We start from the raw sequence: 17,355 nt of genomic DNA, 5'->3' as shown, positions 1-17,355 counted from the left end.
CGGTTCTTTCAATATTACAAACAGACACTCCAATTTTATTTATATGTATAGATGTATAGATGTATAGATTGGGTACAAGATTCAATGTAAACATGTTTCTAAATGCCCAAGCGCACAATGCACAAGAGTTATATGTTTTTTTTAACTCTCGTAACCCTGTGGGCCATTGATAATCTAAATTCTAAATGTTATCACATTAATACCAATTACGCCGTTAGTACACCAACTCTGCAAACCGTGAAAAATTTGCGAAATGGTGATAGAGCGAGAAGCAACATGACACATCCTCCGCTGTTTTGCGTTTCACAGCGTCGGTATACTAACTCCTTCAACCTCTTGAACCCCACCAACACCATATCGAGCCGCCCGTAAAAATACCTCTGTGTACCACTGACTCGATATCGAGTCACCTGACTGTACTCGACCACACGCAGTTTTTAACTCATTTTAGTGCGTATTCTTTAATTTCATTTGTACGATGCATTATTTTTAAGAGTATGAAGTTGGCTACAAAAAGTATGCACTAAATTCGTTGCTAATTATACAGAAAATACTTACATCGAGCAGCGCCATTTCCGGATGGTTCTCGCCGCAGACAATGAGCGCGAGGTACCGCGCGCGATACAACAGCTTGAGAGCGGTGCTCACTTGACCGTTAGCGAAGCAGTATAGCGCCAGGTGCGACTGTAATTAAAATATAAAAGATTTAGCTCATTATATAGATAGGGCCCCTTGCTAGTGAAAATGTCTACACAATGCGCTATACAACGTTTTCTTTGTCTGATAAGTTCGAAAATAACTGGACGGACAAGAAAAAACATTGTGTCGCTTTCTAAAACTAATTGTCTTTCAAATGACCTTTCCAAAGTAAAAGATAAAGACAAAAACTAAATAGTACTATCTTAATCTCAGTTTATATGAAAGGCTTAGTTGAGCTTTATCTTTTCTACTTCAACAAAAAACAATAAAAGTGTATGAAAAACCGTCGAGTATATTAGTTGCTTAAGTTATCTCAGTTTATCAATGAAAAAGTCAAACACTTACATATTCCGTAATAGTGTACGGGTGATCAATACCGTTGACTCGCTCAGACATTAATACGGCCTTCTGTTGGTACGCCATAGCGTCCCTGTGCTCGCCCGTCACGTAGCAGAGGCGCGCAACCATGCGTAGACACTGCGCTATCTCGCCGTGCATCGCGCCGTACACGTTGTTGAGAAGGTTGAGCGCCTCTGCGATAAGCTCGTGACCTTCAGACACCGCGCCCGATTGTATCTTGTTCTGGCCCGTCGTGTAGAAGTTGTATGCGTCCGATGCCTGCGGGAATTTTTTTTTATTAAATTATTTTTAAAGATAATAATAATAAAAAATCCTGGATAAAGGGTAGCCTTTATTTTACAAAATATTATTTTTGTCTCGAGAGTTAAATAAAATAAAGCTTACTCTCGGATTGATATGTTTGACGACTGGGAAAATGTTTGTGATATCTGACGCGGTAAACGTCGTTTTGTTCTTATTGTCGAAGTCATATTCACGCAGCATCACCTGAAGTCCCACTTTGATTGCAAAAGATCTGCAAATTACAATAATGCATACATAAATAGGAAGTTCAGAGTGAATGTTCATGTTGGTGAAATAATATACACATTACACACCTCAAAAGTGAAATTTTTTGAAGACCATATTTTTCTATAACAGACTCCATGCTCTCTGCATTCAATTCAAAGCCCCAGTATGCCTAAAAAAACATAACATTCATTAGTAGTTTTTTTTTTTTTTGCGGGTCGATAATATCTTTTATTATCTTTAACTAGATGTTGCCCGCGTCTCTGGTCGCGCAAGAATTCGTTTATCTCCAAGGAATAATCATATTCGTCGTCATAAAAATTATCTTATCAAAGTAAATATAAACTCCATACTTAATAAATACTAAATCACTGTTTTACGCGTGAACACGGTAACAGATACACTTTATCATTCAATCCATACTCATATTACAAATGCGGAAGTGTCTGTCCGTATGTTAGTTAACCGACTTTTTTTGAAATTTGGTATGGAGATACTTTGAGTTTCGGGAAAGGACATAGGATACTTTTTATCCCGGAAAATGTACTATCAGAGAAGTTGATTTTTATGCAAATCGGGGACCTAAGTAGTTTGCTTTTGTTACGTCAAACCCAGCTGACAGATCACAATTAACATTGAATTGATATATTCGATCAAATAACGTTGGTCTGTCAATTGCATAGGAATCAACTTCCTCGATGGTACGTTTCCCGCGCGATAAACGAACTTTGGCGCAACGGATTTGCGGGCGTCATCTAGTCATCAATATCGTGACAGTTCACTACACCTACCTTCAGCTCCTGCCTGATCTGAGAGAACAGCGACTTGGGCGTGAGGTTCTGCCAGTTAGACTGCGCCTGCGGGGGCGGCGGGTCGGCGTTCTTGCGGCGGCGGCGCGGCCGCACTCGCTCCACCCCCAACTCGGCCCCGCCCACCGCGGGCGACGGACACGCCCCCAGCAAACAGTTGAGGAAGTGGGCGACCGCCGCGCCCGTACACATCGCATCGCAACCCTGTTAATATTCAATAAATAAAATTAGGTTAGATTTCCAATGTTAGTTGTGAATGTTTGATATTATGATAATAAATTATGCTAGTCACGATGATATCATCTGCGATCAATTTTTTTTTCCGTAATTTAGTCGTGTAAAGTTTAATTTACAATAATAATTCTATACTACATTACCTGCAAATACGGCGTGTATATGTGTTTGGCGGCGCGCAGTATGAGGTCGGCTAGCGCGATGGCGTGCAAGTACGCAAGTTGCGTGTGCGGACGCAACGCCTGGACGACGCGGCCGAGGTAGCGCACGTTGATACCGCGCGCGTGTAACGCTTCGGATAAACCTGCGCCGTCCATCGGCGCTGATGAGTGTTCTAAGCACTCGCGTACCTGAAATGTCAAATGATTCGTATTTTGTTGTAGACACAAGTTATAATCAATAAACTGCCTACATATAATTGGTAATACCGTTTAACAAAATTATTAAAGTATTCTAAACTGAATTATTGGATTATAATTTTTCGACAAATTAACAACAAAGGAATTAGGAAATGTAATAAAAGAGTCATACTTTACAAATACCCAAGTTTCACAGTCAAATTAACACTGGAAATTAACTAAAAGACGGTCAGAATTTTATTTCATAGCATATACTTATCGTTAGTCCCGTCAAATGTAAAACCTCTAATAACTTACAAAAGCCGGTATCTGCGTAGTCAACAGGAAAGCAGCTGCCTCCTTCACCAGATGTCTCTGTTTCGCCAGCTGCTCAGGTGTGGCCGCGTGTTTGATGCCCGCCGAGTACACGTCAGGGTTGAAGCGAACATCGAACTCGGACTCCTTGAGTGAGGCCACCGCACGCGCCGCCGCCGCGACCACCGCGCGAGACCGCTCGCCCGCTGTAAGATTAGTTTTTTTTTTTTTTTTTTTATTACAGAGAGTTTTACGAAATATTAGGAAAGAAAAAATAGTCTATGAAAAGTATTATAAATGTTCAGTTTAGACTGATATTAATGTTATGGTATTAATTATCAAAATTTTCATGTCAGAAAGCACCATATTTTATAATTCAAGAATTACTTTTTATCATATTTTATGTAATAGATTGAATTTCCTACTCGTTAATATAACGCAATCGGCTTTTAATATTTGTGTTATCATGATTAAAAGACTTGAGTTTAACTTACAATCATTCTCCTGTTTGTCGCCTCCGCTGCATATGGAGTCAGTGATACTCTCGACAATTTTTTTTGCAACGTCTGTATCAATTTCAGAATAATTTTCGTTAAGCAATATATCCTCCTCCTTGTCTTTAGCATCTTTTGTTTCCTCCACAACGCTTTCTTTGGCATCTTTTTTGTCACTTTGAACTTTTTCCTTTTCCTGCTTCTTGTCCTCCTTCTTTTGTTTTTTATCTTTAGCTTTCTCCTGTGTCTTCTCCTCTTTGTTTTCCTTTGCTTCTTTGACGACATCGATCTTGTCACTCTCTTTGTTTGCTTCAATTGACTTTTGATCTGGCGTCTTATTCTGTCGTTTCGCGCTTAGCTGTTGCAAGTGGAACGCAGCATACCGAATAAACATAAAGTAACGCGCTCTAAAAAAAGAAAAAATAGTTAAATGAACAATTAAAACTCATTTTCATATTTTTTGTATATGTATTACATTTAGTGTTTACATTTAGTGTGTGTAATGTTTATAAATACTTACTCTACGAAACTATCAACAAGTTCCTGTCTAAGGCAGCATAGTTTGTGCTTGTGTATAATCGGGAAGCCCATCGATTTGATATCCTCTCTCAACTCGTCATCTTCAACTGAAATGTAATTAACAGGTTAAAGCAGCCTCGAATTGCTTGCGTGATGCGTCGTTATCATGACAACTCTTGTATGAGATCGAAGAAGAAAAGAGATAGCTACGTTTTAAATAAATAAATCATGATAAGCTTTAAGCCAGACTAACATTACGTCTTTTCGTGTCGCAACAAGTGTCAAACACATTTCTCGCCTAATGCAGCCGAAGAAATGAAGACTAGGCTTTCAGAATAGTAATTTTTTGAATAGCAAGAATATTATCGTAACACTATCTACGCTGGGCTAATATGTGTGTGTGTGTGTGTGTGTGTGTGTGTGTGTGTGTGTGTGCGTGCGTGCGTGCGTGTGTGTGTGCATGTGTGTGTGTGTGTGTGTGTGTGTGTGTGTGTGTGTGTGTGTGTGTGAGCGTGCGTGCATGTGTGTGTGTGTGTGTGTGCGTGTGTGTGTGTACTATCAGAGAAATTGATTCCTAGGCAAATCGGGGACCTAAGTAGTTTGGTTGCGTTACGTCAAACCCAGCTGACAGATCACAATTAACATTGAATTGACATATTCGACCAAATAACGTTGGTCTGTCAATTGCATAGGAATCAACTTCCTCGATGGTACATTCACACACACATACACTAGTTCAGCGTAGATAGTGTTATGATAATATTCTTGGTATATGTAGAGTATGGTACTTACGTTGCAGGAAGTTAACATCGGGGGGGAAGGTGCGCAGCAGGTCGAGTATGTAGTGTCGGCCGTCGTTGCCCACGATGCCCTTGCATTCCACGCTCGAACACAACTCCACCGTCTCGCCGCCCGCGCTGATCACCGAGTGCGGCATTATCTTGAGCTGCTGACCGGCTTTGCTCAGCTGAAAATAGAGTTAGTTAAATCGAAGAAGTTTTTTTGAGCCTATACTGTCCCGTGAGGTTGGCCTTGAGCGAGATCCAAGGTCTTCCATTTCTCTCGTTCCAACCTCAGCATAGTCCATTTAGTTTATATTTAATTCATCAAGCCCCATATGGTCACCGGTGACCGAGACACAATAGAAATTCTATTGTGTCTCGTTTTTCCACGATCGACGGGTTAATTCACTTTCAAATCATAACTTAAAGTTTCTAAGTTAGTTGCGTGTCTATAAGACACGTTTCTTCTTATCCATATACATGGAGTTATCTAAAAAGGTTACTGCCATTTTGCGGCAGTGGCCATTTTGAATTAAAACGAAAGTCTCGAAACGAGGAGAATCTTTATAAGTAAGTACTGATTAAACAATTAAAAAGCAGAAGAGTGCTGTACTTAAGTCACGTATTTAAAATTTAAATGATCAAACAATGCATTAAGCCTTTTACAATTTACTATAATGAATATCCAAAAAGATAGACATTTGTCATCCGCCTGTTTGTTTCGTCGGCCATTTTGTTTAACTCACCAGCTCCATATATTTCGGATGGCTGAGCACAGTCGCGCCGAAGTCGATGCTGCCGTAAACCACGCTCTGCTCCTGTTCCTTCTCGAGTATCCCGGGTATGATGGACTGGGCGGTTACCCGCAGCCCGCGGTAGTCCACAACCACGGTGCCCAGGGTGTGTAAGCCGACTGTGTCGACTGCGCTGTACACGCGGACTCCTTGGAGGTCGTTGCGCTGAAAATTGTGTTTTTAATTTAGTCATGAAGAAACCACGCTTTAGCGCTGATTGGAAAAGATGAATGAATTAAATAAATAAATAAAAAATATATAATTGGCGACCGAAAAAATCGGTGCGTTATATGCTTGCTTTATTTAGTCTGTCAATCAAATATGGCCAGTTACTGCTGTATGATTTACATCAATTATACAGAACGCTCGCACCACGAGAGACCCCTAAAGTAAAAAGATCTTCAAATTAAGACATACCGAAGAACAATAGTTACACTTCCCAAGGGCCTCTATTTACTTTTGATTAGTGATAAGTGCAAGTGATTAGTAATCAGGAGATGTGTTGTGAGCGACAATTATGTGCCAGTCCTTAACTTCTACTAATCACTAATCACCTGCACTAAACAAAGAATACAGGCCTTAAAGCACTCAACGCCATTATATCTCACTAATACCTTTGTAATATCCAAGTGCTCCTTGATATACTAAAAAAATCTACTTACCGGAGCAACAAACGCCGCGGCATCACCGCCCAGATCCTTATAATGGTCGCGGACGTCAAAACCAAGAGAGAAGAAGATGTTGTTCCATATGAACATCTGCATCTTGGGTTCCTCTCCGGGGTTGATCGCCATCACGTTACCGTCGACCACCGCCATCGCACCCCGAGTCGCTGCTGCCACGAAGTCGCTATGCACCTGCACAAAACATAACATTTAGGGAGGTCGTCCTTTATTGGGAATATGCATTATTTTTATTATTCTTTATACGCTTCTACTAGTTACTACATTTCCAAATATATAAATAACACGTCCTAAATATTACCCATTACTTAAAAAATAATTTTGAAAATTCACTATTAATTTTGGTCGATTTAAACGCAATTATTTTGGCACTCTCGTTCGTGACATCACCGTAACACAAGTTCGATGTCAACAGCAAAGTATTTATTTACACTGTTATAGTTTCGGAACATATTATGTAACAATAAAATTAGAATAAAATGTGTAACTCTTTATTTACACAACAATTATAAAACTGTTGTAACTGTGAAATTACTTCTTACAGTGCCAGCCGCCAGGCAAATCAAAACTTAAGTATGCAGTTTATTAACTACAGCTCCAACGCCTCAATCTATTTTTTTTTGTTTTACGCCCTTACTAATAAACGTTGTATAAGCTTTGAATAGTTGTACAGTGTTTTGTTCCTGTCACACAAGTGACATTTTTAATTGGATTGAAGAAGACAAAACACTGTATAACTAATCAAAGCTTATACAGCGTTTATTAGTAAGGGGGTAAAAGTATAAAATTACAATGCTTTGTCACATTAGAACATATTGAAATTTCATTTATTAAAATGAATCTACAACTCATCTACAATGAAACATACATAGACTACAAAAACAATAATTAGCCTTCCTATATATATAACAAAAAAATACCTTGAAGATAGCCCGCTCTCTGAGCAGACGTTCAGGTAGCGTGGATCGCGGCAGTTCCCTCGTGGTCTGCAGCTCCTCGTTCCAGTCGCGCGTCTGACCCGGGATGTGCTCCTCGTAGCCCAGCTTGGATGAGAACGCTGCAAAATTGATGATTTCAAAATCTACTCCTAACTTGATTTTCTTAATATTTAAGAGCAGAAAAGTTTACCACCCAATACAATCGGCAGTTATCTTTTTCACCCCCGTTTGCTACGAGTATCTTGTTTCTCTAGATACGGCGTAGCAATTTTCTTGCGTGAGTGAAAATCGAAGTAGCAATATGTCAAGACCCTGAATTTCAATATAGACCTTTAACAACACATAGTAAAAAGTAAAACTAGCTCAAAGCCGTTCTTTGTGAGGGCTCGCATTGTCACACCTTGAATGACTGATGATGACACATCTACATATAAATAAAAAGTACTATGTTAAAGCACAAATCAATAGGCGTGATAGTTTTTCTGTAAAGTGTACCACAAAATGTACAGGTTGTGGGATATACTAAGCCTCGCTTCGCTCGCCCTGATAATTATTATTTTATATGAAGTCGTGTCAAGGGACTCTTGCGACAAAATTCTGCACCCTTGATTATTGGTCATTGGTCAACTAATCATTAATATAATATAATACTATTACATCCTAAATTAAATAATTATACACTTTCCTTGCACCTATTCCACTTAATTTTAAGATATTTATTACAAAATTGTTAAATACACGACCGGTTTCGAAAAAATCATCATCAGGTGTCCGGTTTTTTCGAAACCGGTCGTGTATTTAACAATTTTGTAATAAATATCTTAAAATTAAGTGGAATAAGTGCAAGGAAAGTGTATAATTATTTAATTGAAGATGAATTTCCACCAAGAAGTGACAGTACATTCAATATATCATATTACATCCTAGGTTTGCTCTACATTACATGTTAAAAAGTAAATTTTAATAATAAGTTAAAATTTTTTGGCACCCATTAAAATAGATGAGGGGAGAAAAAAACAAATGTAAACTGTCAGCTATATTGAGACGCGGAAACATCGCGTTAAAGAAACATAAAGCACGGGATCTCGGGCAGAAATAACGCATGTCGTGACCTACTTCATGCCTGTAGCGTCACGCTTTGTGATTGACGTGTAATTCTCAATAAAAACATACATTTTTTGTTGGAAAAATCTGAGTTTAAAATTAAAATATACATTTAACAGATACTTTATAGAACAAAAGGCTGCGAAATGGATGTACTTACAAAAAACTTATTTGAAGATGAGAAGATATTATGGTTTTGTGTTTAATTAATGACTAGCTATTTGACCGAGCTTTGCTCGATATTCGATAAAACACGAATAAAACGACATTTTCTAAAAATGATTCCTAGCTAGATCGATTTATCGCCCCCGAAACCTCCTATATACTAAATTTCATGAAAATCGTTGGAGCCGATTCCGAGATTCCATTTATATATATATATATATATATATATATATATATATATATATATATATATATATATATATATATATATATATATATATATATATATATATATATATATATATATATATATATATATATATATATATATATATATATATATATATATATATATATATATATATATATATATATATATATATATATATATATATATATACATATATACAAGGAATTCTATTACATTAACAATACTCGTTTTAAAAGTCAAATCAAAAATTATGCCCATCACCAGAAGAGACAAAAAGAGTTTTTTTAACTTTTAAGGGATGTTAGATGTATCTTAGATATAAGATAAGATACATCTAACATCCCTTCAAAGTTAAAAAAACTCTTTTTCTCTCTTCTGGTGATGGGCATAATTTTTGATAGAAAAAGAGAGAAAAAGAGTTTTTTTAACTTTTAAGGGATGTTAGATGTATCTTAGATATAAGATAAGATACATCTAACATCCCTTAAAAGTTAAAAAAAACTCTTTTTCTCTCTTCTGGTGATGGGCATAATTTTTGATTTGACTTTTAAAACGAGTATTGTTAATGTAATAGAATTCCTGTGTAATCAAAATAAAGTATGATAGCGTCATTTACATTTTTTTTAAATACATATATAAAAACAATATGTTATAAGTTATAACTTATAACACACATTAATTCTATTCCTTTCAACAAACAACTAAACAGTTTATTTTATCGTAACAATATTCTGAGATCTACAACAATTGCACTTACAAAACCGACTATGAATAAAATGATTTTAAATTTGAAGAAACAAAATGATAAATACTGTGGCCAACCTGCAGGGGTTGCTAGTGGATCAATCCGTGGTTTGCCACAGACCACAGTATCTGTATAGTGTGTCAAAAAAGAGTAGACAATGAACTAAATTTTCTAATAATTGTAATCGGTATCGAATGGTGGTTTTTTCGCCTCGTATTTTTACTGACAACGTTTGTACATTACAAATATCAGAATATTGTAATGTGCCAGAGCACATTTTTTGGTTTAATATTTTTTATTTGGTTTAATATTTTTTTTTAATATTTTACGTAATTTTAAATTTCTTTCGGCGTCTACTCTTTTTGACAAGATATACAGGTATAATTTAATACTCACTGTCCTCAGCGCGTATCGCGTCAACCGTGTGCTCGAGCACGGGCGACGCCCACTGGTACACCTGGTAGGGCGTGGCCACCCGCTCGAACGGGTGTTTCTGCATGCGGCGCTTCTGGACTAACGCGAAGTTGCGCTTGAACGCCGGAGAGACCACGCCTAGCAGCTCGATGAGCGAGTGGCAGAGCAGGGAGGGGTTGAACGGACGGGGGTTGAACACTTCCTCGGTGGACCTGCAAAATGATAACATCATGTACCATCGAGGAAATTGATTCCCAGGCAGTTGACGGACCTACGTCATTTAGCCGGATTATGTCAATTCAATGTCAAATTCAATTCAACCATCAGAACACTGCAGCAGATAGCCCGACGTAGTCAGCACCTGGATATACTTCTGGTTGAGGTAGCTGCGCGAACAGTGATGTAAGAGTAACAATCCTAGAGTATGATTAAGTGCAAAACCATCAGAACACTGCAGCAGATAGCCCGACGTAGTCAGCACCTGGATATACTTCTGGTTGAGGTAGCTGCGCGAACAGTGATGTAAGAGTAACAATCCTAGAGTATGATTAAGTGCAAAACCATCAGAACACTGCAGCAGATAGCCCGACGTAGTCAGCACCTGGATATACTTCTGGTTGAGGTAGCTGCGCGAATAGTGATGTAAGAGTAACAATCCTAGAGTATGATTAAGTGCAAAACCATTAGAACACTGCAGCAGATAGCCCGACGTAGTCAGCACCTGGATATACTACTGGTTGAGGTAGCTGCGCGAACAGTGATGTAAGAGTAACGTAACAATCCTCGAGTGTTATATGTTTGAAAACAGCAGAACAATCAAGTAATCTGTCGTTGCATTAATTTGTTTTTATATTTCTGCCTGTCCTGGTCAACAGGACATACTCACTGGTCGAGGTAGAAGTTGCGCGGGCAGGCGGTGATGTGGAAGTGGCGGTCTTCGAGCGTAACCACGTGCAGGTACAGCAGGTAACGCACATCTTGCGCAGCCCAGGCGGCGGGTTCCAGCCTGACGTGGTAATCACCTGGAAATACTCACTGGTTGAGGTAGACGCCGCGCGGGCAGGCGGTGATGTGGAAGTGGCGGTCCTCGAGCGTGACCACGTGCAGGCACAGAAGGTCACCGCATATCTTGCGCGGCTCAGGCGGCGGGTTCCAGCCCGACGTGGTCCACACCTGGAGATACTCACTGGTTGAGGTAGAAGCCGCGCGGGCAGGCGGTGATGTGGAAGTGGCGGTCCTCGAGCGTGACCACGTGCAGGTACAGCAGGTCCCCGCACATCTTGCGCGGCCCAGGCGGTGGATTCCAACCCGACGTGGTCAACACCTGGAGAAAAACGACGTCAGTAGAAGCCCAAGAAAAAATCATGTATCATCTTGTGAAGAACACACATTTTTTCAGGCAAATCTATATCTATAAAATATTATACAGGTATTACATTTTGTATCCTTACAAGTTACAACATAATTTTTACTATGGACCTTTTAGGATGGATATCCTGATAAGAGATTAACTTGTTTTTAATGACAAAACTTGGGCTAACATCTACTCAAGAGACATAAAAAATTATAGCTGATGGTCTTTTGTTATTATGGCCTTTTGGGGTAGTCATTTAAAATTGTATATCACCTTCAAACACTGTGGAGCCTTGTTCTCCTTGGTGAGTCCCGGGTGCAGCGGCAGCAGCGGCCGCTCCGTGCTGCCCGGCATTATGTAATCGGGTGGAGTGCAGTCCACACTCTCTGGCCTGGACTTCTTTTTTTCTAGAAAAAAATAACAAAACCATGAGAAATACTTGCCTTACAAAGCAGTGTGTGTAAGTGAGATATTTAATTACGTTATTAGCCAAATCGAACTATTGTGCCCTAGAAAAGATTACATAATTATATTGTTTTTGTCCTATTATTCATCAAAATATATTTTTTTTATTTCATCGCATCTCTTACTTATTTTCCTTTATAGATACTACAGATGTACAACATTACTTACCTAATATATCACCCTGTGTGATGATATTGAGGAAGGCGAGGGAGCTACATTCCTGGCCGGCGTAGGCGTCTACATAGTCTATGGACTTGAGTAGATCTCTCACATGACGAACGTGGATTCTCGCTTCGCGCATTGTGTAGGGTTCCTCTACAACCTGAAAAAAGTTAAACATCACATTAAGATTTCTTGTTTTGATAAAGAAAGACATTAAGACCAAGTTCCAGTCTAAGTTAGAAATTATTCCTTTGTTGAATGCAATGCTACATCACTCAATCATCATATAGATATAAAAGAAGGCATAATATTAGAAACTTAGCTGCTTGTAGAACAGCTTAGGCTGGTATAAATAGTCAGTACTCAAGATGCATCTCGGTCTCAAGACACGGTTCAGGGTCTGTGATTGGTTGGCTGTCAAAATTTTGGACCAATCACAGAGCCGAACCGCGTCTTGAGACCGGGTGGCATCTTAAGTACTGAATATTTATACGGGCCTAAGTTTCTTACACTTACTATCTAGCCTATTAGCTCTCAAGCGTTTATTTACCTTTATAACTGATCCTTCCTTGAGGCCTTCGATGTTCTTCAATTCGGCAAAGTTGTCTAACGTGACGCCATCTAGTTGGAGAGAGAAACACGTTCTGTGGCAGGTGTCCTCTCTATCCATCAGCACCTGGTGTATCTCTTGTACTAGCTCCATACTTGATACCTAGAACATTATAATTGGGTGTTGTTAAAAATAAATTATATCCTAATTTATATTTGAGACAGATGATGTGAAGACTGATTCAAGATCAATATTTAGTGAAAATGATCAGTTGTGCTTTATATTTAACTTTATAAACACTATACCTCCTACTTCATAAAACATGAATAACCTGATGAATTACCTGAATATCTAGTGGCTCTGCTCTTGGGCTCACAATTTTGACTGTGAATCCCATGTCTTGAACGAACACAACCTCGGCATCTCTTTTCTTGTCATCGTCATCCTCACTGGGAGAAGACTCTCTCTCTTTCTCACCATTAGTTTCTTTACAATCTCCATTTACTTTCTCCACTTCTTTTTCCTCCTCCTTTTCTTTATTATTTTCTGGTTTATCTATATTAGCCGTCTTTTTCTTGGTGTCCTTTGTTTTATCCATTGCATTATTCTTTTTATTTTCCTTTTTCTTATTGCCGACTGGTTTTGCATCTCCTTTTGTTTTTGCCGAGTTCGAATTAACATCATTCGCATCATCCGACTTGCTCGACTTTGTGTCGTCTGAATCACTGTTCACTCCATTAGAAACTATCTTTGTATGATTATTATTACTACTACTAATATCACAAAGTGATTCCTTTTTTTGGTCACCATTAACAACATCTACGCATTCGTTTCCATTCATAATTTGTTCTTTGGTACTTAACTTATTTGTTTTACTATCATTAGCTACTGGAGTGTTTTTCTCGCCGTTAACTTTCGCAGGTGGGTTACCGGACTTCGCCGGGAGGGGGTTCTCACTGTTCGCTTTATTTGTACAATCTGTAAAGGCAAAAAATTACACAATTACAAAAAAATATTATAAACAAGTTTAAATAGGGAAATATAAGTTCAGCATTGGAAAATCGTCCAGAATCATGACACTTTCCAACGGTGACGATAGGACAACACACACATAACCGATAGGTGACAAAAGGAACATTAGAGGAAAGGTACGACAGCGTCTAGTTAGGGTACACTACAGAAGCATAACAAAAAGGGTCCGTCTAGTTCGAGCTAACATCTAGCTTACTGTAATAACCTGGGTGGGTGTTAGCCGTTGTGGGCGGAGTCAGCGCTTTGCGTGCGGCCGCGGCGTACGAGACGCGGGGGGCGGGGCCACCGCCCTCGTCGTCCGCGCGCCCGTTGGGCGTGCTAGCGTGCCCGTTGCTGCACGACACGCTTTTCCCCCCCGTCTCTTTTGTCATCTTAACCGACTGCTTCTCGACTTTATCAGCTGAACAATTCACAAATCAACTTAAATATCTGCCTCGGAACGCAAACATAACGTAATATACGTCTACTCGTTTACAAAATTTAGACATTTCGTAACTATTTCAATGTCTTCAAAGATTCCAACTAAACACATTTTATTGTTCGTACCAGCACAGAATAGATAATAGTCTAGCTTCATATTAATACATTTATAATACCTATGTAGTTTATAATATTAAGTCATGTAACATGTAATTGAATCATTTGCATAAAATATTAATATTTATAATATCAGTGATGACCATGAGGTTATGTGGTGTTCAAATGCGGTGGATCGCTTTACTGCGGTCGCTCCCTAACACCTTGCAAAGCACTACTTGCGTTATAAGCAGCTTAAGTTGCTTTTGTTACAACAATGAGGTTTTAAAATGCGGTCTCTGATTACATCTACTGACGAGGCACAATCGTCTAGAACTGGATTTCCGACTATCAGTTTAATGTATTACGCAGTACGCTAACATCTTCCGATAAGACCCGTTTAAGACGAGCCTGTTTGAAACTTTAAATGCACCGGATCACAAGTTTCGACACCATTTACGTTAGCCGGCGAGCTCTACCGACGCGATGTGTCGCTCGCTAACTGAACTGCTTGTACCGTCCCGTGACCGAGCACGTGGTCCGCTCTGGCGCACCGCCAACTATCTCCAGCGTCGAGTCAATAATAGACGGGTACGGGATGCCGCCAACAATAGGCGATCGCGACTATGCGATTCGATTGATGTAATTACAAACATTATGCTTCGAGATTGAAAACAGAAACAGTAATTATATGACCACGATAAAGACGAAAAGGGTACAGAAGTTTAGTTTGTAAGTTTCTAATCTCTACTAATATGTATATTATAATACATTATATGTAACGAACGACGTAATATGAAGGGCTTAGAAGTGAGAACAATAATTACAAATTTTGCATAAGTACTTAGGAACCTTTAGGAACCTAATAACTCAGTAACTGACTAGTCGCGAAGCTGCTTTCAGAATTTAGTCTGCAATACTCTATGGTATTCTTCATATACATATAATATAGTTCACGTTCGATTCCCATTTCGTTTTCAGGTTGTTTGGAAAGGCAACAATCTGCAACATCATAGGTCGATACGAAGCTATGAGCATACGTTATTTAAAAAATGACCCACATTTGCATCATCAATCATGAGACGTAAATGAATAAGTAGGTGTGTGTGATAAGATGATAAAAATATTTGTTTCTCCGAGACAATAAAGTTCATTTTCGCTCGAAGAATGTAGCCGTCGTAGAGGGACGGTATCAGTGGAAATTATCTGTGTTGTGTTACCAAATAAGATAACACGAGCAACTCAGCTCATATTAAATCAAATTTTGATAAACAGGCGTTGACACGATTCGTTCAAGCTAAGCGTGTGAACAGGCGCCAGCCCGAGGGTTTTGAACCTTTGAGTATACTAGATTTTTTTGCGATTGGCTCCCCTAGAATATTTGCTTCTACGCCTGAAGCAGTTTATCATAGTGAACGATGAGACTCGTTAGGCGAGAATCGTTCATAAATAACCAAAGTAATGAGTATTCCTCCATCTCAGAAAAAAATGTCTACGTTTCAACCGTAGAAAAAATCATGTAGCAAATGTTGAACAATCTAAAAATGCAGTAAAATACGAGACAAACCAAGCGTTTGCCTGTTTGTGCATAAGTATCCCTTGAATAAAACATAAGCTTAAGTCGGGGTGTCACACTGATAAATCTTGAGGAAAACTAACCGAATCGCGCGTCCTATCTACACGAGTGATACAATAATTTATGTAACGACTAGGAAAATACACAAATTTTGGCAACTTTTGTACGATTTTTCTCGACCGTGGCCTGCGGTCGACTGAACTGTTTACCCCGAAGAATTAAACTATGAATAATGGGTTTCACGTGAGAAGAGCACTTAAAACACTCTCGAGATTTGGTGTTAGACAAAACAATATGTCATAATATCTCGTTCTATTTAAAATGAAGTAGAAAATGACGTCAAGAGCCGAGTAGAATATACATCTGCCGCATGCCGGGTACCGGGTAGCAGGCGGCATCGATCGTTGAATAATGCAGAAACCGACTCCACATCAATACAGAGCTGAATATTTAACCTCTGCATTTGTATCGTGTCCCCTTGAACTTGGAATCTGTTATGAGAAATTTGTAAATACGCCAGTTGAGATGCTGCCACATTAATCGTATGTGAACCGCGCGATATTAATGAGCACTATCATTATAATGATGACAAATTAAATTGTGATTATTGTACCGATTAGAGAAATAAGTAAGCGGGCGATTTGTCTCATTAAAGCATATTTTGCTCTCACCACTTCGCGTCCAGTCCTTTAATTTACACAGCATAAAGTTATAGAAGTAGCTAGGCTTAAGAATCGCTCATTTTAGTTTCCGTTAACTCTACTCTGGTATCAAGCCAAGATACATGCATACCTAGACAGATAAGACCATCATTCAGCTTTGAATCACATGCCAAATTTTAACTAGCGTCAGCCTCAGGTAAGATAGATTTGATTCTAGCCTACGAAAAATAATGTTTGCTTGTCTTAGGAATTGATTTGAAACATTTTCTATTGTTGAAAAACTCTATAATCAATATTATATCTCTTTAGAAATAAAAAAAAACACCTAATTTAATTCTTATGCACATTGCACGGGTATAATAAGCACGATAAAATATTAGTTATCTAGACTGCCAATAGATAGCTTTTTTCATTAGGCCTTCATAATATCTATTTGAGGAAATCAGGTAGTCGAATGCCAGGATATAGAATATCTTAGCCTTTAAAGAACGCTCACAAATAGAAAAAAAAAAGTCTAATCTATCAATCAGCAGCAAATCTGCGTTGAAACTTGGAAGCATTTGCCATTCCGCTATATGTAGGGCAATAACGGACAGCGGTGGCTGTTTTAATTACGATATCATTAAAATGGTCATTCTTTGATATGTGCACGTAATATAATCCGTGACTCAAAGTAATTATGACCACTAAATGGCTGACGCGTACCATATTTTTCCGTTCTGCGAAATGTAAGAGCCGCGGTCCGTTTTATACCTGACAGGAAATAAATAATAATCTCCCAAAAGGCATAGGCATAGGCAAGGTATTCCATATTACAGAAGGGGAGAATTAAATTAAAAAAATTGAAATTTTCATTTGAACTTTGATTCGATTCAAATGTAAGATCGCAAGCATTCGATTCACAAGTTGAGAAGCCATGGTCTTTCC

The 17,355-nt window shown here is 38.7% G+C and overlaps 1 protein-coding gene across 4 annotated transcripts in view; it reads right to left on the bottom strand.

Annotated features, from left to right (window-relative positions):
* The window catches only part of LOC121733253 (clustered mitochondria protein homolog), a 38,799-nt gene that overhangs the window by 6,728 nt on the left and 14,716 nt on the right, over window positions 1-17,355 (bottom strand). Inside the window, exons 2-21 of one of the 4 annotated variants that reach the window (XM_042123465.1) lie at window positions 13,871-14,074; window positions 12,986-13,620; window positions 12,643-12,804; window positions 12,099-12,252; window positions 11,739-11,872; window positions 11,148-11,284; window positions 10,094-10,323; window positions 7,455-7,591; window positions 6,514-6,708; window positions 5,804-6,016; window positions 5,068-5,242; window positions 4,277-4,382; window positions 3,757-4,163; window positions 3,266-3,468; window positions 2,753-2,959; window positions 2,358-2,579; window positions 1,656-1,738; window positions 1,444-1,573; window positions 1,045-1,317; window positions 559-684 (exon numbers count right to left, since the gene is read on the bottom strand). In XM_042123465.1, the coding sequence (XP_041979399.1) occupies window positions 559-684; window positions 1,045-1,317; window positions 1,444-1,573; window positions 1,656-1,738; window positions 2,358-2,579; window positions 2,753-2,959; window positions 3,266-3,468; window positions 3,757-4,163; window positions 4,277-4,382; window positions 5,068-5,242; window positions 5,804-6,016; window positions 6,514-6,708; window positions 7,455-7,591; window positions 10,094-10,323; window positions 11,148-11,284; window positions 11,739-11,872; window positions 12,099-12,252; window positions 12,643-12,804; window positions 12,986-13,620; window positions 13,871-14,074 (4,133 nt within the window). The other 3 variants (XM_042123466.1, XM_042123464.1, XM_042123467.1) reach the window with 3 other exon arrangements.

This window comes from Aricia agestis, chromosome 13, assembly GCF_905147365.1.
Source record: "Aricia agestis chromosome 13, ilAriAges1.1, whole genome shotgun sequence".
NCBI classification, from domain to species: Eukaryota; Metazoa; Arthropoda; class Insecta; order Lepidoptera; family Lycaenidae; genus Aricia; species Aricia agestis.
The sequence above is the reverse complement of the archived record's forward strand: the minus strand, read 5'-3'. Positions and strand labels throughout refer to the sequence as shown.